Source organism: Rhamphochromis sp. 'chilingali', assembly GCF_963969265.1.
Source record: "Rhamphochromis sp. 'chilingali' genome assembly, chromosome: 11".
Taxonomy (NCBI): Eukaryota; Metazoa; Chordata; class Actinopteri; order Cichliformes; family Cichlidae; genus Rhamphochromis; species Rhamphochromis sp. 'chilingali'.
The window spans coordinates 22,360,480-22,384,119 of NC_137938.1; the positions used below are offsets into that span (position 1 = coordinate 22,360,480).

The 23,640-nt window shown below is 41.4% G+C and overlaps 1 protein-coding gene across 1 annotated transcript; it reads right to left on the reverse strand.

Moving 5' to 3' along the window:
* Positions 1–40: 40 nt before the first annotated feature.
* On the reverse strand, positions 41–22,113 carry atp8b2 (ATPase phospholipid transporting 8B2). The gene is made up of 29 exons (XM_080896547.1): positions 21,878–22,113; positions 17,853–17,911; positions 17,641–17,754; positions 16,341–16,439; positions 16,202–16,263; positions 15,993–16,065; positions 15,557–15,627; positions 15,364–15,443; positions 14,718–14,876; positions 14,551–14,639; positions 14,160–14,356; positions 12,380–12,500; positions 12,208–12,295; positions 12,082–12,116; positions 11,835–11,994; positions 11,533–11,721; positions 10,474–10,589; positions 10,044–10,208; positions 9,485–9,596; positions 8,841–8,946; positions 7,783–8,041; positions 7,443–7,626; positions 4,980–5,203; positions 4,810–4,893; positions 4,134–4,379; positions 2,846–2,984; positions 2,386–2,516; positions 988–1,590; positions 41–846 (listed from the first exon to the last, which is right to left on the reverse strand). The coding sequence occupies exons 1-29, from the start codon at positions 21,987–21,989 to the stop codon at positions 748–750; spliced, it is 4,176 nt and encodes a 1,391-aa protein (XP_080752673.1). The 5' UTR covers positions 21,990–22,113; the 3' UTR covers positions 41–747.
* Positions 22,114–23,640: the final 1,527 nt, after the last annotated feature.

A 23,640-nucleotide genomic window follows, 5' to 3' on the forward strand; every position in this document is an offset into this window, starting at 1 on the left:
ATTTATTTTTCTTCTACCTTTTCTTTTCTGCAGAACTGGCCTAAAGTGAAGTCTTTCCATTCTGTTCTTACGTCTGCGTTACATCAGAGGCACATTAACATGATCTGGCCTTTGTTAGACCAAAAAAAAGGCCTAGCTTTAAATCACACATAAACACATCAATGTGATGCAAAAAAAGCAAATGTGGGAAGAGTTACAGTATAACAAGTAAGAACTAAACAAAACAGACCTTTGGGAGAATACTTTAAATTAAAATACCATTCTCATTGAGAACCTTTGCAGATAATACAGCTTGCACTTCACTGGTTAAAACTGTTATGATTCTGCTTGCTCATTCGTCTCATTACTGAGAGGCGCTGAGTGGCTTAGTTGTGAGTGAGGCTTGTGAAATAAGCAGAAACAATCTTTCAAAGGCTACTTTGACATTTGCTTCTGCACCTGCTTCTGTCCCTCAGTTATGTACTGTAAATCTCAAGCATTCATTAACATAACCACCACACACTGTGCGCTCAAATATCTCACCAGTAAATCTTAATTTATGGCTGAGAAAGTTCATGTCATAAGACGATATGTCGCTTCCTGCAGAGATCCGGATGTAACTGATGCATTTTGAGACACTGTGCGGGTAAAGTTTTTTTTATTTAAATAACAGTCTTTGTGTTCTCTCCAGAAAAGCACACAGTGTGTACAGTTTGTGTGTCTGGTACACGCAGTAAATATAGAATTCATCCATCAGATGTTTACGTTTCACTTAATCTGGTTGTTTTCCTTGGCAATAGAGGTTGGGCCCGGACTGTTGGATGAACTGGCACGAGATGCAATAACCTTCCAACCAAACAGAGCTTCCTGTTGGACAAAGAAAGAAAGGTTATGTTTTAGCTTGGTGTTAGAAGAGTTGCATCACACAGATATAAAAGTGCTAGTGTGTATTGTTGCATTTGTTATATAACTGTTGTGTTACTGCTACATCATAAAACCTCAAATGACCTGCACAGTCCCCAGAGAAAGGGTCCAGCCTCCAGGTGAGTCTCCCCCCTGGGACTTTGCTGCTGTGGGGGTTAAAACGCCAGAACTGGTGGCCTGAGCTGAAACTTGAGACGCAGGAGCTTCTGCATCTGGTGCCAAAGCTGGTAAGGTTTGTGTGACTGAAGCAGGGATCATCTGTGTGTTCTGAGCTGGTGCCGCAACCGTTTCCTCTTCGATCGGTGTTTCTTGAGAGCCGCCCAGAATAGACGAAGAGTTTGAAAGTGGTGGAACCGACACAGAGATGAAACTGGGTGCTGGGCTGCACTCCCCTGAGGTGCTGGGGGGAGTGTGAGTATGCTTCTTCCTGCGGAGCGTGTCAATCCAGCTGGAGCTATGTCTGGAGGCAAAGGATGCCAGGGCCAGAGACGAGAGCCTCATATTTTTCCCTGATGTGATTAGCTCTCCAAAGCCTTCCTGATGGGCGAAGGCATAGCCGGATCTCCTTGAACCACCACGGGCCCCCAGACGGCCCTCTGACACACTGCCGGTACCACGCCAAGCGCTTCCAGTGTTACGACCTGGCGGCTTTCGTCTCTTCTGCCGCACCAGCTGAGTGTAACGAACCTGGAGAACGATGAGACAGGAAATGGGACATCGTTTCAGCTTATAGGAACACGGCTAGTTCACCATAGCCGCACAAATAAGATCATCCAAAAATAAAAATAAAAACCAAAACAAAAAAAATTCCCCCAAAACAAAACAAAAACTCAAACTAATATTTACGCCATTTGACAACAAAATAAAAACTGAAAGTTTCAGTGAAACTTTCAGTTTTAGGACTTCTAAACCATCACATTTTTTCAAACTTTTATGCATCCTGCCTTATTTTTAGTCTTTGTAGTCTTTGCATCTATCCAGCAGTTCATCAAACTATTTCTGCTGCTTTTAAACTCATGTTTTAGGTCATCGAAACCCAGAACATTTTGCACTTAACTCAAAATTAACCTCATCATAAAAAAAATCTGTAATAGTGACTGTTGAGAAACTACATGCAAATCAAAGCAGGAACTTCTTCACAACATCTTGACATCGGCTTCGGTTGGATGCACGGCTAAGCTCAAGACATAACGTCTGATAAAGCCACACACTTATGTTGGATGAATTTACTGAAAGCAAGTCATGACATTAGGGGAAACTGATTAGGTCAATATTTGCAGGGTATTAAAGTGCACTGTGACGGTTAGCAATTAGTCCCGACCACCCCACACAAAGACACACAAAGATAAAATGTTTTTACACATGCAGTTAATCATTGCACAGAGTTCAAACTGACGTTCTAGAAAGACTGTAAAGCATGTTGCAAGGAAGAAGATGGAGACATCAGTGTTAGAAACGCTGTGTTTTTGTGTGTTTTCTCACCGTGTCTGAGAGCTGAGGTTTGAGGTCCAGCTTGAGGAAGCGGAACGCCAAAACTGGAACTATGCATATTGCTGTTGCCAGTGCAATCGTTAACCACACGACTGGCTGCAATAATGTGCTCTGGGCACTACCTGCACTTACAAACAGACAGAGAACAGACAAATGTGTTTTAGACATGTCTTGCTTTTCACTGTGTACACATGATTATTATTATTATCTCCAACAGTAATGCATTTGGTGCAATGAAGTGATATCAGATTATACAAAATCAATCTATTCTCAGTACTGAAACTTACTTGTGTTTAGTTTTTAGACTCACAAAATAGATTTTCATTACAAAAAAGTATGTAAATTATGGATGAAAACAAATCGGTGTTGGCAGAATGATATCGGCTAAGAAGAATTGCAGTATTTGATTTGCTGGTACACATGTGGCTGAGAAATGGGAGCAGGGACGAACCTACAAAGTGGAACTGATTAGGAAAGATCCTGAAGAGGGTCTGACTGTGCAGAGCAAACATGATGATGAAATAGGAGCCCAGAGAGCCCCACACAAACACATGGTTGAACACTGTCCAGAAGCCGGTATCGAGAACAATCTACAAACACAGACATGCAAACAAAACAAAAAGAATAAACCCCCAGAAAACAGCAGATGCTCACAGTTAATATGCCACTCCTGAACAATTAATTGTTATACAACGCTGAGCTTGCCACTTCCCTGCATTTCTTTATATTTTGCTAGTAAAATGGGAAACAGGTGCAGCGGTTTATTGAAATCTGTGCAAATATACATGGAAATACAGGATATAAGCATTAATACACAATTCTAATGAGTTTGAAAATTAATATTGTGTATGACCATCTTTAATCTTCATCTCAGCCTGAGCTCTCTTAGACAAGCTTTCTTGTAATTTCTTTAAGTAGTCTTCAGGAATATTTCTCCAGGATTCTTTAAGTAGAGCCTCAAAGCTCTACTTTGGATCTTGGCTTCCTTTTGTTCTGTTCTCTGTCGACATGATCCCACAATCCTTCAGTAATGTTGAGATCTGAGCTCTGGGGAGGCCAGTCTTTTTAGGTGCACCTTTACTGCATTCCCAGTGTCTTTGGGATCACTGTCATGCTGAAAAATGAAGCTGTTGCCAATCAGATGCTTTCCCGATGATACTGCATGGCGGGTCAAAATCTGATGGGACTTTTCTGTGTTTCACCAATTTTGACAAGTTCTCCAACACCACTGGCTGAAATGCTGCTATAAACCATGACAGAGTCTCCACCGTGTTTTATAGATGACTCACTGTTCTCCGTACGTATTGATGATGATTTCAAACAAAAATTTCACATTTGGATTCATCCTTCCATAAAGCCTGATGCCACTGATTATTTTAGTTCAGTTCATGTGTAATTTGGCACACTTCTTCTTAAGGAAGAGAGAGTTTCTCATCCACTGAGACCACCTTTGATGAACAGTAGATGGCTAAACTGCAGCGCCAGATGCATCTCTATTTCTTCACGATGTTATTTTCAATACAAATGAAAAATAAAAACCTTCTCTGAAAGTGATTAAGTACAAAGACTAGATGAGAAGAAACTGGGAATGTAATTTAAAGAAAAACCTTGGAAGACCAGAAATGACAGAACGTCTGGCTCCTTTGAAGTAAAATATAAAGAAATGAGGGGTGGCTCAACACTTTTGCACAGCACTCTGTGAGGCAGTCGCCTGCTTAAAGCACTCTACAGTTCCTCACCTGTACACTGACCACAATAACCAGGGCTGTCGCTGTGGTGACTGCAAAGGTCTGGTAGTCAGCGAGGGGTACTCCGTTGCTCTGAGTGGCATTGGACAGGACAGCATATGGAACAAAAAACAGCACCACTGATGTGTAGATGCCCTGGGCAATGCAGATGAAGAACTCTCTCTTGTTGAAGAGGAGGTTGAGCTGCCCGGGCTCATACAACTTTGGATATTCCAAACTTCTGTGATCAGGAACATCCTGCATTCATAGAGGAAGTGAGATGCTGCATTTACTAAAATAACATTATATAGAAACTACAGCCAAAACTTGTGGCTTGGTGTTCTGAGCAAAATGCTAACATCAGCATGTGAAAACAGTTCCATATTTCATGCTAATCCTGAGTACTGTCACCTCAGTTAAAAGGATGTGGTGTTGAACTTGATTGTCTGGGACCTTTTTGTGTCTGTTCTGGTTTTCTCCCACAATGTGTGCAGTATTTTTAGCCACGGTCCAACAGACTCTGGCCAAAAACGTGTCTTATATGCATTTTTTTAAAATTCACGAGACAGATTTCAAATGCAAAAGAAAATTATTTTCTGATTCATGAAACTTCATGGAGTTTTATAAAAAACGAAATGTAAAATAAAATCTTATGAGAGCTCAATACAAAGGAATAAATGTGAAAGACCTGGTCAAATATCCCCATGGCCAGCACAGGGAGGGAGGTGTAGACAATGTTGAAGAGTGTGATGAAGTACTGATCGTATACGGTCTACAAAAAAAACACACACAAACAGAGTTATAATCATGACTGTAACCCTTTACAGTATGCTTTAATCATAACCTCTACTCTCTGACCTGGGCAGAGAAACCACAGAAGAAGCCAAACCAGAAGTGCACCATGGTGAAGGCAAAGTTCTTGTAGAAGAAGTAGCAGAGGAAACGGCACATACGCAGGTATGACCAGCGGCCGTGGACCAGCAGGAGGCGCTGTAGAAAGCGGAACTGGGAAAAGGAGTAGTCACTGGCTAGCACAGCCTGGATGCCCTCCTGACCTGAGATACCAACTCCAATATGAGCACCTGGAAGCGTGCAGATGAAATGAAAAGACAAATTCAAGAGATTTTTTCCCCCCCAGTTTTCTATACAGACAGTGCTGGGAAAAAGGATTTGACCCCTTCCTGATGTCTTAGTTTTTATACATATTTGTCACACTTACACGTTTCAGACGATCAAAGAAATTTTACTTTTACTAGACAACTCTAAATCTTTCATTTTTTTGTGTGTTTTTTGAGCCACTCAGAGGTGGACTTGCTGTGTGTTAATTGTCCTGGTGCATAACCCAAGTGAGCCTGAGCTTCAGGGCACGAACTGATGGCTGGAGGTTCTTCTTCAGTAGAGAGCAGAATTTATGCTTCCATGAATTATAGCAAGTCGTCCTGAAGCAGCAAATCAACCCCAGATCACAGTACAACCACCATGTATGATTATTGGTATGATGTCCTTTTTATGAAAAGCTGTGTTCGTTTTATGCCAAAGGCACTCAAACCTTTAAAAAAGTTCAACTTTTGTCTCACCAGTCCACAGAATATTTTCACAAACATCAAGATGTTTTTGATAATTGATGTTTGTGAAACAAGCCTTTGTGTTCTTTTTGGTCACTAGTGGTTTTTTAACTTTTGAATTCACCCATTGATGCCATTTTTGTTGAATCTCTTTCTTATTGCTGAATCACAAACTCTGATCTTAACTGAAGCAAATGAGGCCTGCAGTCTCATATTGAAATTTCTTTGATCCTCTGAAACATGATGAGTGTGACAAATATGCAAAGAACTAAGAAACCAGAATGGGGCAAACACTTATTTGCCCCAGTGTAGACAATGGTAAAAGGTCCACACTGTTTTTTTCTCAGATGTGTATGATATCAATGAGAGGGGAAAACCAAAATGGTGCACTCATCTTTGACACCTCACACGCCTACTGTTCAAACCTTCTGTTTATCAAGGGCAGACAGTCAGAAGAAAGACTGAAATAAAACAACTGTTGCATAAAGGACCAGAGCATAATAATAAATAAATAGGATTATTATAAACTGTGAATAATATAAAGCTACTTGCAGAGTCCAAGAGTAAAGAAATAGAGTACATGGACATATGGACACAACAGGTTACCTTTAGGCCCTGCTGTCTGTATTTTACACAATCTAATAAGTGAAAACTGTGGCAAAAGCTAACTCTAGCTAATAAAACTTTATCATTTTCTAACGGAGAACCTTTCCTCTCGGTTATGAGCTATAGTTAATGCCATGTTGAATAACTTAGCAACGTTAGCATGCTCATTACCTTCCTGTCGAGAAGACTAATGCCACATAACATTATGTGGAGGAAGAAAGCGGTAGCCAGAAAATGTTTTCACAACTTGGGAACCCAAGGTTCCCACAAACTTCCCACAAACTTCCCACTAACTGCTGGTAACTGATTGGGAAACCAGCATTACCATCAGCAAAACCATAATTCTCAGTTTAACTTGAGTATGTGTTCCATTTTCAATAGCTGGACAAAAAGAGCACAGAAGGGGGAAAAACATTTGATTGTTTCGAGATTTTTAAATCAGAAATTACAGGAAGTGAACCAATCCTTCTCCTCACTGCTGCACTGATTGCATTTCTGTTTTACACTTGCATGCAGATATGTAGACATGATGTACATCCACAGACAAACACACACAGGCTGATGCACTTACAACACACTGATTACAAGACATGCAGAGAAACAGAGCACTGAGGTATTAATAGTTTTCTCTTTTAGTTTGCCTTTAAGCTTAGAAATAAATATTATGAAGCAATGATTGACAGTATAGTTCAGTCTTAGTACAATTATTTGTACAGTGAACAGTTCAAACACAAGCCTCCTTTCTATTAAACACAAATACGTTTTCTTCTAAACATCTTTTCAAAGCTTAACAGGACATATTTGGTGTTTTGGGATTTTAGGAGTGACACTAAAATTAAATGTGACTTCTGTCGATTTGTTTTGTTTGTCGGCGTCACATCCATCTATAAGCAGTGAACAAATAATTTGTAAATAAGGCCTAAAAGAACACTGACAACCAAACCTTTACCTCAGGAGGACTCCTGCAACACAGATTTCCACATGACCTACATCACTACTAGGAACAGCGTGCAGATAAACAACTTCTACAGCCGCACTTCTGCTTAGGATTTCCATTGCTTAAAAGTAGACAAGCCACCCAAATGGCTAAACCCAACTTCTCTCTTCTTTTCTGAAAACAATATTTCAGTTACACTTTTGCACAACTCACTTTTGATCATGCTGATGTCATTAGCACCGTCTCCTATAGCCAGTGTGACGGCCTTCTTGCGCTTCTTGATGAGCTCCACCACCTGAGCTTTTTGCAGTGGCGTGACTCTGCAGCAGATGACCGCTTTGCACGCGCACGCTGTCGACACAAACTCTGCCTCCATGTCTGCTTCGAGAGCGTGGGCCTACCACAAGACAACGGAGAGAGGTTTTAGACGTTCAGGCGGTAAAAGGAGTCCAAGTTGCTGCTTTGAAGAAAAGTACTTAATGAGAAAGAATTGTTTTTATGTAACTAAGCTTAAATTTCCGTGACAGATATCATGCAGGAGTGTTATTCATACCAGACTGTGACCGTTGATTACGAGGGCAAACTCTCCTGAGATGTTGTCCATTAAGTTAGAGAGAGGCAGAGGAGGAGGAAGGGGAGAGCCATGCAGCTGCTTCCCCACTCCTCCTCCACTTCCACCTGCCGTATCACCTCCTTCTTGTCCTTCTTTGAATCCATTTCCATTGAAACATGGCTCCCTCCATCCCTGCATTCCCTCCTCTTTAACTCCATCTCTGGTACGTGACAGCTCAATCATCCTTTCCCTCGCTCTTCTAGAGAGGAAGACAAACAAAGCCCACATCAACAGTGTCTATCTGCATCACAGAGACATAATTACATGACAACATGATCATGCACAGCAAAAAAAAAAAAAGAGATCTGAGTGTGGGATAAGGAATATAGACTCACAAAAGCAAGTACATAGGGGATAGTTGGAAAAGTAACATGGATGTGAAGAAGATTAGTGATAATGGCAGGTTTTATCCTGAGCCTGATATTCCAATATAGGCTCTTTATAACTTGAATAATTGCACTTTCCAAGTGAATTTGAACATTGCACAAAGAACATCAAAAATACCAGTTTAGAGTTCTTCTGTCTTTGAAAGATAATTTTATTCTTTTGCACCATTACACTGGATTTGCTCACTTTCTAAACTGACTTCATAGTTAAGGGGTATGTTGCAATGCTGCTCATATTTAACCTTGTGAGTTCTCAGCCATAATCAGTGATGACTGGAACTCTAACCCTTTGCTATCAGTTCATGTCATGATGATCACTGAAGTCTGGGAAAAATCTCTTTCAATTATTCCTTTTTGCTTTTATCTAAAATGTCAGGGTCATGAATCAGTCCTCACAGGGTGACCTGGATGATTTGACTAGAAATGAGTCAAGAAGCTCTGGTCACTGTCGAGTGATTCTCACAGAGTAGTTGGAACATTTTGCTACCACACCTACCGACTTCAATCATGCATACATTTCTTAGTTTCTGCCCGCCCGTCATCTGGAGTTTGGCATTTATTCTCGATCCCACAGTGTACAGTCTAGTACAGTGTGCACATAACCAGACTGACCTGAGTTCTTGCCGTACGCTCTGGACGGTGTGGCCACTGATGATGAAAACCTCGGTCATATCATCTGTCAGCATCTTGCAGGAGTAGCCTATGTTTACAGCCGTTTCTGTGTGAAGGAATGGGAGAGGATCTAACAAATACAAGTGCTGTTTCAGTTAAAAGCTATTTGCTAATGTACTGCTCGTCGTTTCGGCTACTTCTCCCTTTGCAGGCATGCCTCTGGCCTTAAACTATAATAGCTGCTGCAGGCACGTCAGTCAACATGTCCCTTTATTTTTCATTCACTGCACTCATTCCTACAGCGTACGGTCCTTTGGTGATGACAGAATACATGATACATTTCCAGAAATTAATTTTTCCAGTGCTAGCCCAGTAAATAGGTTCAGACTACAAAAGCAAGAGGGGTGTAGCAGTACTGTATGTTTACATGAATGACAATACACCCACATAGTCAAGGTGCAAATAGATGCACCGATGCTTAAAGTTTTCAGTTTCAACAACCTCCTCATCACAAGGATGCTGCTCTATAATTAGTTTAAATTTTGCAGATTCTTTTGCGTTTTAAACCCTTGTCTAAATGGTTTAAATGTTTTAAACATGCACACTAAGTTCTGAAAGCTGGTGCAAAACTGTGTGCATCTCACCCTGTTTATCTCCAGTAAGAACCCAGATTTTAATGTTAGCCAGAGAGAGGACAGCAATGGTCTCTGGAACGCCTTCCTGCAGCTTGTCCTCTATAGCAGTGGCACCCAGAAGCTAGAAACACAGGCCGAGAGAGAGAGAAACACAAACAAATAAATTGCATATTTAAGGAAATTTAAGACGGGCTTAAATGCAGTTGTTGTGTTAACACTATGAGTAGAAAACCCAAACTCAAAAGCATACGTGTGCTCCAAATATAGAAAGTAAAAGAAAGGAATTTCCCTCGAACTGCTTAAGTTTCAGTGATCCCAACAAGTTCCCCTTGCTCATTGCAACATTTTTACTTTATTTGAACTTTTTACATGAAGGGCAAACGGGCCTACACACACACACACGCACGCACGCACGCACGCACGCACGCACGCACGCACGCACGCACGCACGCACACACACACACACACACACACACACACACACACACACACACACACACACTTGCAATAAATAAGACACATTATCTTGATACAGATTCATACATTATCTGAAAATAAACTCACTGACCATCATATTTTGTTCTACTTCCTCATAAGCTGCTGCCAGTCTATCCTCCCTGCAGTCTGTGGCCTTATCAGCAAAGCGGTGGCTCTCTGACCAGGCCTCCCATTCATCCTCTGACAGGTCCCTGTAGGCCAGAGCCAGGGTCCGTAACCCATCTGCTGCATACTCCTAGCACCAAAAATATACACATAAACATGTAGAAAAACAAAAATATACAGCAGGGACATTAAGAATCACATGACTAAGCATTAAGTAGTGTTGTTTGATGATTTTTAACTTATACTTAATCTAAGAAATGTGTCATGCCATGATGAGGTTGACTGTCTCATTAGGAGAAGGTAAATAAAAATGAAGTGCTGTTAAAAGTTGTTTTAAAGTGTGGAGACTCTAGATGGCAGTGCAGCTCAAGCCATCCGTCCAAGAGCTGACTTACATTGAGGTGGTCTGAAGTAATACTCATTACTTCCTGGTTACAAGGGTGGAGTCTTTCCAACAGAACAGTGTCAGCTCCTTTACAGTAGAGCCGAATCCTGCCCTCTGGGTTACGTACTGAAAATAAAAAAGAGAGAAATGAAGAAAAAATAAATCTCAGCAATTCAGACAATTTTTCCATCACCTTTACAATAACGGAAGAACTCTTCAACAAAGGCCACCGGTAGTCTTTATAATTATGGGTGTATGTGTGTGTCCTCAGAGCCTGGCAGCAGAGGTAAAAGTAATTTATGACCAGAGGTCAAATTTACAGCATATTCATCCATCCATCCATTCATAGCATATTTCAGCTGTAAGGGGTCTAGAGGTGAGATACACCCTACACAGGTCACCAGGTTATTGCAGGGCTGCCACAGAGAGAAGGACAATCATACACGTTCACGGGCAGTCCAGAATCACCAGTTAACCTAACATGCACGTCTTTGGACTGTGGGAGGAAGCCAGAGTAACCCACTTCACACAGAAAGACCAAAAAAAACCCCGAAAACAAAGGTTAAAACCCAGAACTTTTATGCAACAATGTGGCAACAAAGATAAAGATTGCACCACAATGCCATCCTGTACAACAGCACTGTACAGCCATACCAGTTTCTGCTATGGCAAGCTGTTAAGTGATTGTCTTGTGACATTGCACAGATACACGTGGCCCTGAAAGGTCAAATGCACTGCAACTTACGAAAACACAAATAGAAAAATGCTGCAAAAGCGCACAATGCACAATGAAAGTTAAAAAACCCAAATCTCACAAAACAAGACAATAATGTGACGTAAGTGACAGAAACCAAAATATGTGGAGGATTGCACTGAGACACGCTTGAAAGAAGCCAATGATTTATAAGTGTTGTTTTTGCATATTTGTTTCCTTTTCCATTGTGTGCTTTTGTAGAATTTTTCTATTTACTGGTGTTTTATTATGTTGCTGTGCATTTGACCTCTCGGGGCCACCATACACAGGTTTTTTGTAGTTAAATCAGAAGAAAAAGCACGGATTGCTGCATACCTATAACAGACATTCGCTTGCGTATGTTGTTGAAGTCCAGTATGGCGAGCAGCGAGTAGGTGACGGTGCGTCCCATTTCTGTGGTGGTTATCGTCCCAGGTGTTCGGGAGCGAAACACAAAGCCAAAGTTTCGAGCCGCCGTCACTAAAGCGCCCTCGTCTGGAGACTGAGCCTTATAAACCAGCTCTCCTGTGCAGGCAGGTAAAACAGTCGTTAAATATTATACGATAACGAATGAGCAGATGTTGAGTTTTGATGTCATTATTTGCTGTTTTGCAGTTTCTCTCTTTTTTTAAGCTCACCCTCACTTTTCTCCTCACTCATAACGGTGTGACAGAGGGAGAGCAAGCGGAAAAACTCATGAGTGCACGAGTCTCCCACTTTCACTGATTCCAGCAGCTTGTCATCATAGAAGCAGAAGTCTGGGTCCGCCAGCGGGTTGAAGGGACTGAAGTCCAGCCTCTGAAGACAAATGAGTGATAAATAAAATCACAGGTGATAACAGACATGCATGTGATCTATGATTGATCAAAAAATACTCATACGCACCTTTGGCTGAGTTTCCAGTGGGTCTGTTAGATCACCTGACAAACACATCGGCACCACATGTATGAGCTCTGATATACACGTACATACGGTCTCGGCTACATGCACATGTATTGTGTGTGTCCTTACCGTAACTCTGTCCATTGATGGAGCACTTATTGAACGTCATGATGTTCTGAGTGAGCGTTCCAGTCTTGTCACTGAAGATGTATTCAACCTAGGATCATTTTAGGAGTATATAACTACTCAAAGCAAAGCACGATGGATGGATTTGCAGAGTAGAGTGAGTCTGGACACTTACTTGTCCCAGTTCCTCGTTCAGAGTGGTGGTCCTGGCCTCAGCTGCTGTGTTACATTGTGAGCAGAACATCTGTTGGTCCCAGTTAATGAAGTAGCTGTGACCGAGCCTGATCACCTCCACACTGAAGCAGGTGAGGAAAGGGAGAGGTTACAAACTCCGAGCCGTTCACAGTTTAAAATAAATGTAACTAAGTAAGTAACAGAACAAGTAAGCACAGAACAATACAAAGATTTTCTGGCCAAATACATTTGGCATGCAGTCAGTGCAGTTCACTGACTTACTGATTACCAAGGACCAGATCTCTTTGCACACACAGTAAGATTGTGTGCATGTAAATACAGAAAAGCATGTAGCGATTTTTGAAAATTATGTTTATACAGCTGTGTGCATGTTCCTCTTTTCTAAATCTCAGTCATTATGAAATTTAAGCATGTGCACAACTCTCATTTCCACTTCTCTGACTGGATATAGACACCAATACTTTCAATACTTGCACTCCTATTTGCACCTGAAGCTGTCTGGAAAACAAAAGACCACAACTGGCTTGACCAGAGGAATGAAGAGAACAAGAAAAAAGAAATGTGGGTTTTGTTTGCCTCACTTCTGGAGACACAAACAGAAGAAAAACTCTTGTAAATGAAAAATAATTGGGGCCATTGTACCACTAGGCACCAGCTTTTTACAGCACTAATATTACCAATGAATGACTGTGATAAGAGGACTGATAAAACCAAGTACACGATAAATTTTCAATGATGTTTGCAAATGGCAAACACTATCTCCAACTGCCGCTTTATATTAATCGCTGTCTAACTAATCTTTATCTCTACTTCCGAGTATTGTGGTTGACTTTCTATGTAAAGTTGGGAACACGCATGGTCACAAGTCCAGTATTATGCAAATTGTTGTGCAACCCATCATTTCTTGATATTTTGAAGTACAGCAATCTATTGACACACAGATTGCAAGATATAAGGAAGAAGTAAAGCTTATAAATGTTTATATGTGTGTGTGTGTGTGTGTGTGTGTTTAAATCCAGGTATGCTTTAACTGCTTTGGCAGTGTGTTTGGGATCAAGACAGAGCCTCGACTATGTTTTACAGATGGCTGTAGACGCTGTTGTATCTCTCTCTTTACCTCCTGTGAACATCTTGATTTCAACGGTCACTAAACACAAATGTGAAAATTTCATATTTGGATTCATCACTCCATCAGACTTGTTGCCAGTTCTTAAAAATGGCTTCTTAACAGCTGCACTACTATTGAGGCCATTTCTGATGAAGCTTCAGAGAACAGAGAACTGCCTCAGGTCTTTGCTTTGTCTTTTCCAATTCCATAATGACTTTCAGATGCTATTTATCTGTTGTAGATAGTTCGTTTTAGTTGTTGAGGTGTTAGGTTTTGAGTTAGTCTTCATTTTTATGTTTTAATGATTAACAAACACACAAAAACAAGCAGTCCTACGAACATTGTCAGGTACACGGACTGGACTGAAAATGAGTGAAAAAGAAGCTAATGTCCAAAGAAACACTATAAATGATTTTCAGAAAGTCTGGAGCACTTTTGCTCAAGACAATTAAAAAAAGTATGAAGTAAGCCTGAAGTAAGCAAAATATGAGGAAATGAGGGTTGGCTTAAGACTTTTGCACAGTATTCTATCCATGAGGTCCATACATTCTTTCTTTATAAACACCAGTTTATATGTGGGAAGGGCAAACACAGGGTTTTTGTCTGTAAGCATCATTTATATATTCTTATAGAACTATTGCTTTCTTCCTACCTGACATATAGAGAGATAGGCACGACGGTATTAAGAATGATGACGTAGGACCAAAAGGAGAGGAAGGCCGAGAACAGGAAGTTATTCACAGGAGTGTCCCAAGCCAGGTAGCTCTGGAACAAGGACCCCACCTCTTTCTCCCACCCTGCATTACCCACAGCCAGGATCATACCCATGCACACCAGGAAGCCAAATATCTGACAGAAAATGGACACAGGCAAAAAAGTAGAGATTAAATAAATGATTTTTACAGTTAGATCTATAGTCATTTAAGCCTAAGTTAGAACAGAATACATCAGTAGTGTAGATATATGAAACTAAATTCAAGCCAGTGAGATCATGTCCTGAAATAGTTATGAGCTATGAAAATGAGAAGTGTGGGATGTCCTACCCAGAGGACCAGTGTGTTCATCAATCGATCGATACTCGTACGCTTAAACTTGGTGCGACCGCTGTTCTGCATTAGCTTGGTGTCTGGGCCTGGCAAACAGAAACAGGGTAAGACTTGCAACATACAGCAAATGCATTATTTTTCTGTGCAAACATGCACACACCTACCTGCAAAGATGACCAGGCCATAGCAAGCCTCTGTGTTGCGGAGCACGCATCCTCGGAGGAGCATGTTCTGATTGGTCAGGCTGTATTTCTTCTCTCTCCAGTACAGAGTCCCGGAAAAACGATCCAGCTTGTTGTTGGGAGGCTCACACACCACCTCTCCTTCAAACAAAGAAGAGTGTGGACAAGCAAACACACAAATGTAAATTAGATGCTCATTCATAGTCATCTGAATCCAGTCACTGCTATGTTTTTAGAATTGAATTAATCACCCGGATGACATCACGCTGTTGTCGTGCACCTGAACACGTGCACAGAGGGAGGATCACACACCTTTTGTAAGCTGATGTGAGGCAAAACGTGAGCAGATTTGCTGCAGTAATGCATTTTCCCGAGCAGGTGAGGAGTGTGTGGGTGTGATGTGCTGACACAGTGATGCGGTGGCTGTGTGATAGGCTGCCATTCACTGGTGGTGGAGCCGTACAGAAAGTGTGTGTCTCTGTTTGTGTGTATGTGTGAATTTTAGTGTGAAATGTGCATTAGCATGATTGAGAAAACATTTGATTCAAGCTTCCTGGTGCATGCTGAAGACCGTTAATCCTTATTCTGCAATGCAAAAAGACAAAACAAGTTTCTCCTCCTAACTCACCGTCAAATGAAGCCAAGTTGTTCGGGTCTCCAAGTTCAGATGTCACTGACACAGACTGACGCACCTTCATATTGGTCTCTCTGCAAGATAAAACCACACACAGCAGTTTAGATGTAGTGTTGCGTTCCTTCTGCAGATTTTAGGTTTTTTTTGGTCACGCGAACAGATGTTGAGGTGCAGCGTGTTTTCTGACCCGTCTAGCTCGGCTGTCTCGATGTAACAGAGACCATGAGGTTCAGTGCTAGACAACAGGAGCAGGTCAGCCTGAAAATGGATACAACAGCTGAGATTAGCATCAGCACGGTCAACATGGACTGAACTAGAAAAGCGCTGATGACACAGCAACGACTGTTTGCATCTATTACAGCTACAAGAAAAGGCAGAATAATTGCAACTGAAAGCATGTTAGTGATTAAATGTAGCACTTCTAATGAGGCACATAATGCATTACAATCCATTTAGCATCAGAGCTTGTGGTCTACTGAAAGCTATTATGATCAAACAGAGGTCTAAAAACACGAGAAGATGCTGGTGCTGAACACTAAGCTGGTGTAATGGTGGATAAATGGGCCTTTTTGGACTACTGATCACTATGTTTTCTTTTGTTTCTGTGCTGGGTGCACACTTACTGCCACAAACTGGTTGTTTTCCAGTTTAATAATATCACCCACTCGAACATTCATCCACTTTTCATTTTGAAGCCTGGAAGAGCAAAACGAAGAGAAACAGTAAAAAAAAAAAAAAAGTAAGTAACGGATGCTGCTCTATTTTAAGAAACCTCTTAAATCAAGAGATGGGTAAAATCTGAACAGGTAAGTTGTCAGATGTAATGACTCACGAGCCACGGATGAGGACCTGAGACTGACGATTGTTCACTTGGTTGTCGCTCTTGTGACGAAACTGGAGATGACAAAAGGTAACGTGTAGTAGAAATACAGACTCGTATCTGTGCCTGTGGTGCATGAAAACATACTCACGTAGTCATCCGTGGCATCCTTTACTGCAGTGATGCTCAGCACCAGAGCTAAAGGCACGATGGTGGTGAACCAGGAGAGGGAGGAGATCTGAGGTATCAACTAAACACAGGGAGACAAAGCTTATTATGCAAATTACTTTTAAAATGGAACACAAAGGCAGTGTAAGATAAAGAGATAGCTACGTCTAACCCCAGCCACATCAAAGACAGCTTGTTATGATGGTGAGTGTACCTGATGGTACAAAATTGTGGTGAGACAGTACCAAGGAGGCAAAAACAACAAAGCTACAGTACACTGGTTTGTTTGGGTAGTTTTAAAATAAGCATTTGTTCAATAATAGACCCCTAACTTTACCAGAGTGTTAGGAACCAAACCTTGCTTTTAGTTGAACTATAACATAATATAACATTTTGGGGCTTTGAAATGAGTTTAAAGGAGCTGAGGGGGTATGATTTCATTTTATATAGCAAGGTTTAAGATTGCAACTAACTCAATATCTCTAGCCTAATGAACAGGAGAACTTACAGTGGCTTCTAAAAATGCAAAAACATAAAAGAATTAACAGCAGCTCTGTTAGCCTGGACTTAAAATCAGCATCCTCACTGCCCCACAGTCACGTGCTAATGATGTGCAGGTTTCCCTGCATATCATTTGATTGCACACTCATTTACTATTATTTAAAATATTGATAATTGATAACATGCCATCACTACAATCATACAGTACAGTACCAAAGTATTGCACGTAATGAAATTTTGCTGCTGGTGTGCAGAAAAAGTTCCAAGGATCAGCCTCTGGCACGTGTGTTTTTCTGGCTTTATTGTGACAGGAAAGCTAGAGGAGAGAACAGGGGGAAGTGGCCTTGGGCCTCTGGTCTGGCCTTACAGCATATAGTTTGCCTCATTCACACAATGAGCTAACTGTGTGTATGAATTTTCATGTTACTCCATCCACTAGACATTATGACATAATCAAGAGGCATTTGTTGCCAGTGAAATGTGTTTGAAATGATTTGTTATGAAATAACTGATCTCATATTCCGCATTGATGTTTTTTTTTCATCATATTCTCAAGTGCAGGAAACTGTGAGGCTCACTACTTCCCTGAAAGTCTTTTATTAATATCTTATTTTCCATTTCTACAACAGATTAGATCAGCCATTTGGAATTTGAATGTACCAATATTCATCTAATTTTGTACCACCAAACTTTAACTAACAGTTACTGATCACGGTCCTTTAAGGGCGTTAACTAGAAAATCATGTGCCCCTTATGCCTCCTGTCTGTCTTTGATTTCTCACCTGTAGTATGAGCAGGAAAAGAAAGTAGGTGTTGGCTACTTCCTGGAACTGCTCAAACAGATTGACGGGCAGAAACGTGATGATGTTGTACTTGGATGTCATGATGCAGTTACTCTGGAGGATTAGGAGAGAAGAAAATACCTCTCAGTTAAATTGCTTTACGAGTATAAATATTTTGAATATGTACAATAGAAAACAGCAAACTCTCTTACGGCATACTGAAACTTTTCGTTGTACTCTCTGTCATTGGCTCTGACCCTTCTCTCCTCCTCTGCGGAAACACAGCACACAAGATGAGTCATTAAGGCATCAAAACAAACACATGCAGTAAGTCTGCATAAGGACGAATTTTTAGCATGTTTGGCAAACTGCAGAGTTTAAAAATGTCGGCACTATTCACAGCTTCCTAAAACCTGGAAACAAAAGAGAGGGAATCAAGCAGTGAAATCCAGACGTTTATTGTCATATACACCCCAAAACACAGTGGTTACACTGAGCAATGATTGTTTTACTTTGTGAGTTGCCCTCACAGTAAAATAAATAACTACACTAAAAGAAAAGAAAAGAGTAATAAGCATAGAAAAACAAATAAGATGAATGAAGTAGTATGAACAGAAGGTTTGATTGTGGTTAGAATATAAAGTACAAGATACTTATGGATGCTATCTTACTTACTAATGGTAATGGACATTCAGAATGTATGAGTGTTATTATATAATACTGTATTATATTGTGTGCAATTGCAGTTGTACAGGTCAGTATGGAAGAAAATAGCCGGCAGTGTTGAAGCATGTATTCATACATCAGTGACTGTGCTGTGCATTGGTTGAGTGTAATAGATACAGAGTGTCAGGCAGGAGGCATGCAAAACCAATAAGCAGGCCAATCATCGCTGATGTTTCGTTAGCTGCTACTACTCTTTGTTATTAACCAGATGTGCAGTTGTGGCCAGATACACGCAACCAAACATGAGTGTGCGTGCAAAAGTTTAGGCACCGATAAAGGCAGATCATAGTATAGTCTCCAAGTTTCAGAGAGTAAAATTAAGACCGTTTCTTTTTCCTGTGCTCAATCTCTTGTGCACCCCTCCTCCTGACCTTGCACTTTATCCTATTGCTGTTTTTAGGTTTCTGTTATGCTGATGCAAAGTAGTTTGGGAGTTCCCCTCCTCATCTTCCTCCAACACCAGTCGCTTCTCTTCTAATATTAATGATGTGGCTTTTAAAATGAAATGACTGGTCATTTTGAACAGGGCTGCACACACACACACACACACACACACACACACACACACACACACACACACACACACACACACACACACACACACACACACACACACACACACACACACACACCAAAGTAATAATATCCAAGACCAAGCGCATGTTTTGTGCACGAAAGCACAGTCCTTAGCATACTTTTGACAGATTTGTGAAAGGCAGTGAGGTGCCACAGGAAGGGACATCACACAACAGAAACCGATAGGCTATAATCAAATGCCGGCACATAAACAAAGACGCTGTGGTTTCCTGTGTTTCTGCAGCACAGTGAAGCTTTCGCACTGCTCATAACCTACATCTTTGTCCCTGCTGTATTCAGCTTCACCAAAAGAGACAGAGGCCACTTAAAGTGATCCCATTAGAGCTGCACTTTACCGTCAGATTATAAGACAGATCTGATGTGACAGATTAGCTCTGGTTGGCTTTAGACCAGTCAGGGTGGTTTTAGTCAATTTAGAAAAACACGTTACGTCCACTTATTGCTGATGGTGTTGAGTGAGACTGACAATGAGAGGGACACTAGCAGAAATGATTACATCATTGTTTGTTATGTTGATAAAATATTGGCATATTTAAATGTATTTTGCTCCGGTTTATTAAAAAGAGGTCAGTTCACAACTACGGTCACCTCATGGTGCTTTACACTGTAAAGCAAAGACCATACAACATTATAGAAATAACCCCAACAATGCAATAATTTCCGGTAAAGTGCTTGTTAGGCTGGCAACTCCCTGTTACCACATAGAGACCTCAAGCAGAACCACGCTCAGTGAAGAGTAACTATCTGCCAGGACCGGAAAAAGAAGGCCGAGAAAACAAAAGCATGGTCAAAATTTGTTGCACAGTGCCCTGAAAAAGTATTTGCCCCTTCCCGATTTCTTTTTTAATATATTTGTCTATCTAACATTCAACAATTTGGGGGTTCAGTATCTCACTCAAAAAGTGCAGGATTGAACCACTGCCCTTCTGATTAATAGACAACCTGCACTACCTCCTGAGCCAAAGCCACAAAACCAGATTGAGATACTTTTGCGTGACTTGTAAAAGATTGCACATGCTGGAAAACCATCCAGTGCGACTAAATTAAAACAATTCTACGAAGAAGAGTGGACCAAAATTCCTCCACAGTGATGTTAACGCAAGTAAATACAAAACTGTAGTCGTTAACTTTGTTCATTATTAAAATTAGTTTGTATGATCCAAAGCATGTAAGTGTGACAAAGCCCCCAGGAAGAGGCAAATTGTTTTTCATTGTTTCCAAAAGCAAGTGAGTTACTTTTGTTTTTAATATTCCTATCTGTCATTGTGGCTGTTGTTGAGTAGCACGATTTATTAGAAAAAAATCTAAATAGTTACATAAGAAAAATTGTTTTAGGCATCAACTTCTCTTTCTTGGAGTTTCTATCTGACAGACGTGAGATTTCTGGGTGCATGCAAAAAGCTGTGAATGTGATTGTGCACAATCCACAAACTTTTCCAATCCCTCTGGCATTTCTCCTCTTAAGACGAAGGTCATCGTGCTGTTTTCTGAGACAAATGTCCACCAGAGAGATCTGTCTGACGTGCAGTGCCAAGCCTGGTGGGAAAAGCCAAGATCCTTGTGCCAGCTAAGCACCAATGTGAAGTCAGGACCAGCCTGTGTCTGTCCCAGCCACTGCTGTGCAAGCTGAACACCTCAGCCTAAATGCATGAGCATCTTTAACAAACTGCTCAGTAAGTGTTTAATGTCTCTGACAACTTCAAGGGCATTAGAAGCCCTGACGCAAGCTGCATACCATACAGTAAACCTGCGTGAATCTATAAAGCTCCATTACGGAGAAACTTTCAGTGGCAGCCTTACTCCCAGCATAAGGTTTCCATAAAGGGCTGAGACACAAACGAGTTAATATATATTGATTTAAACTAAAATAACTAATGTCATATAGAAAGAGTAACTGTAACCTAATACAAAAGCACTAATTTTGTTTCATCTACCTTCCTGTCTCTTTAACACTGTCTCTGCTCATGGCTAGACATGTGAGGACACAATCTCCTTACGTCTCCACAAGCGACACACTCGCACAACAGATTTAGTGCAGATTGAATTCGGAACAATAACGACCACAGTCATTCAATGTGAATTGCAGTACGGGAAGCACTAATGTCCCTGCCACGACTAAAACTAAGTCAGGGTCAGATCAGACTGCAGAGAAGTGAGCATCACTCACAGTGGCTGATCTAATTAGGTGAAAAGGGGATAGCGGAGTCGTGTGCAGCCCAGCAAGCGCATACGGTGATCTAATTTGCTGGAAAAAAATGCTAGTGACACAGTCAGAGAATGATGGAGTGGAGGTCAAATGAAGGTGCACATCCAGGGTGATTTGAGATAGTTAACCTAAGGAATAAGAATACAGATGGAGCAGTGCAGAGGAGGGCTGGCACCTGAAAGATTGATCAGGGACTCACGCAGCAGAGACACGAACATCAGCCACATATTTAGACCGGATCCAAGCAAAACTCTGGTGTTTGGCATGATTCACTGTCAGCACGAAACACCGGAAAACAGCTGAGATTAAGCAACTAGTTTAAGGCTGTTGGGGTCAACTCCAAAAGATACAGACTGAAGTGTGAAATCAGAAGAACAACAGATATCTCTCTGTTATTAAATCTTAGGAGAATGCTGATGTGTAAAAACCTGAACAGTCATTGATGACACAAAGTGCTACAGTGCAAAAAACCCCAAACAAACCAACTAGGTCTGTGATGCAGAGATGTAATATGACACATATGCAAAAGAGAGTGAGAGAGAGATGAAGCAGCAGGAATGAGACTTGGACTCAGATGGGATGAAGATGAGAGATGATATTTATTAGGAAACAAATAAATAGTTTGCACGATGAACAGCCTCCTGGCGGTGAAGATAGTAAAGACTTCTTCCCAACTTCAGCCTTAATTTTCCCCGCACAGACTCGTACCTGTCCGCCTCTTTTTCGATTTTCTTCCATCCAGTCCTCTCTTTTTCTTTCCTTGCAGGGGGAAAAGAACGACTGGAAACCATTTCTCCGGGATGTCTTTGAGCACTGTCATCTTAAATTTCTTTAAGTCACAGTGTGATGATTTTTTTTTCCTTAAATCGCTGGCTATGCGCTGTTTCAGTAACAAGTCACAGCCACATCTGACCGTCACGTCTCCGCAAGGACGCGCGCACGAAGCTCCGGCCCCAGCTCAGTCAAGTTAGATTAGAGACTCAGTCCCAGTCCCAGCCTCTGCTGCTTATTGCTCCATCCCCTCCCCCAAAATATACACACGTGCACGCGATGTCCACCCCTTGCTGATTCGTCTTCCTCCTTCCGCGGGATCAGTGATGTCATCTTTTTTTCTAATTAGGAAAATAAAGCGCAGGGCTCGGACCTGTATTTTCTGTGAACATCGTGCTTTATGTCAGCCTCATTCGAAACATAAACACTGATGATGTGTAGGCATTACGCAATCTCAAAGGCGAGAGGCGTTACCATGGAAGCCGCATCACCACGGGTCCTACAGCCGAAACTGGTCGCCATTTTGGATCTAAAGTCGTTTTTTCGTGTGTGGAGTCCAATTGTCGTTTGGAGCCAAAATGTCCGGTGCAGGAGTTCAGTGTCCTGCGTGATCCTAACGTTAGAAGGTGTGCCGCAGTGGGAAGGGCCAGACAGGTGCCCGGGCACGTGCTGAGCGGCGATCCTCGTGTTGAGGCTGAGGCTCTCCCTGATCTATATGTGAAGCATGAGCCTAAGAAACCAAAACAAAGCACTGCGGGGGGCGAACAGGCAACTTCCTCTACAAACAGCAGGTTGTTTTGGCACATGAAGAGTTAGTTTACACCTATCAGAACTGATTTGACGGGGCAGGAATTATGGATGGGGACTGATGACGGCAAGGTACAACAATGACATTATGGCAGTCTCTTTAATGACCTGCAATGCATCACTGATGAAACCACTTCACTTTGTATTCAGAGATCACGAGCTCTGATTTGACTTTTTCTTTTCAGAGATGAGCGCACACAGATCGTGTGAAGGCTTAGGGAAAGATAGATAAAAGCACGGCTAATACTTCTGTATGACTCTGAGTGTGATTGGGGGAATGAGACTGCAGTAGAAAGTGATTTGAGAGCTCAAATTGAATAGAAAGGCAGTATATAAATACCATAGTCCACTTACCACCTAATCAATGATGGCAATTCATTAATTAATTTATTCATTCAACATTAGTCAGGTTTTTACCGTGCGTAAACCTCGTGTTTCACCTGTACCTAATCTCTATTCTTTTCTTGTATTCTAATAATTAGCATTTTCTGCTTACACCAGTGCCTCTTCTCCAAACGAGCATCAACTGCAGTCAAAACACACGCTTTACGAAACCGTCAGACTGTGAGAACAGAGAACTTTTCTCATTTCTCACTTTCTATAATCTGTCCCTCCTAGTCTCCCCTTTCCTCTGTCGTCTTGCTTCTGGCCCTGAAATCCATGTCAGTGCACCTCACTGAAGGACGTCTCAGCTCCTAAAATGCATCTGGAGGACTGAGGAGAGAGGAGGCTTGCCAGGAAAGATGTATCCTTTGCAGGAGCGCTTTATAAAAGCGGTGTCACACAGCTGGAATATATGCAACAAACTCTACAGTCCTTTCAGTCCATACGCCGTTCAGTTATTTAACTGTGTGATCAAACTTTCAGGCCTTCACAGTTTGTGTGGGTTTGAT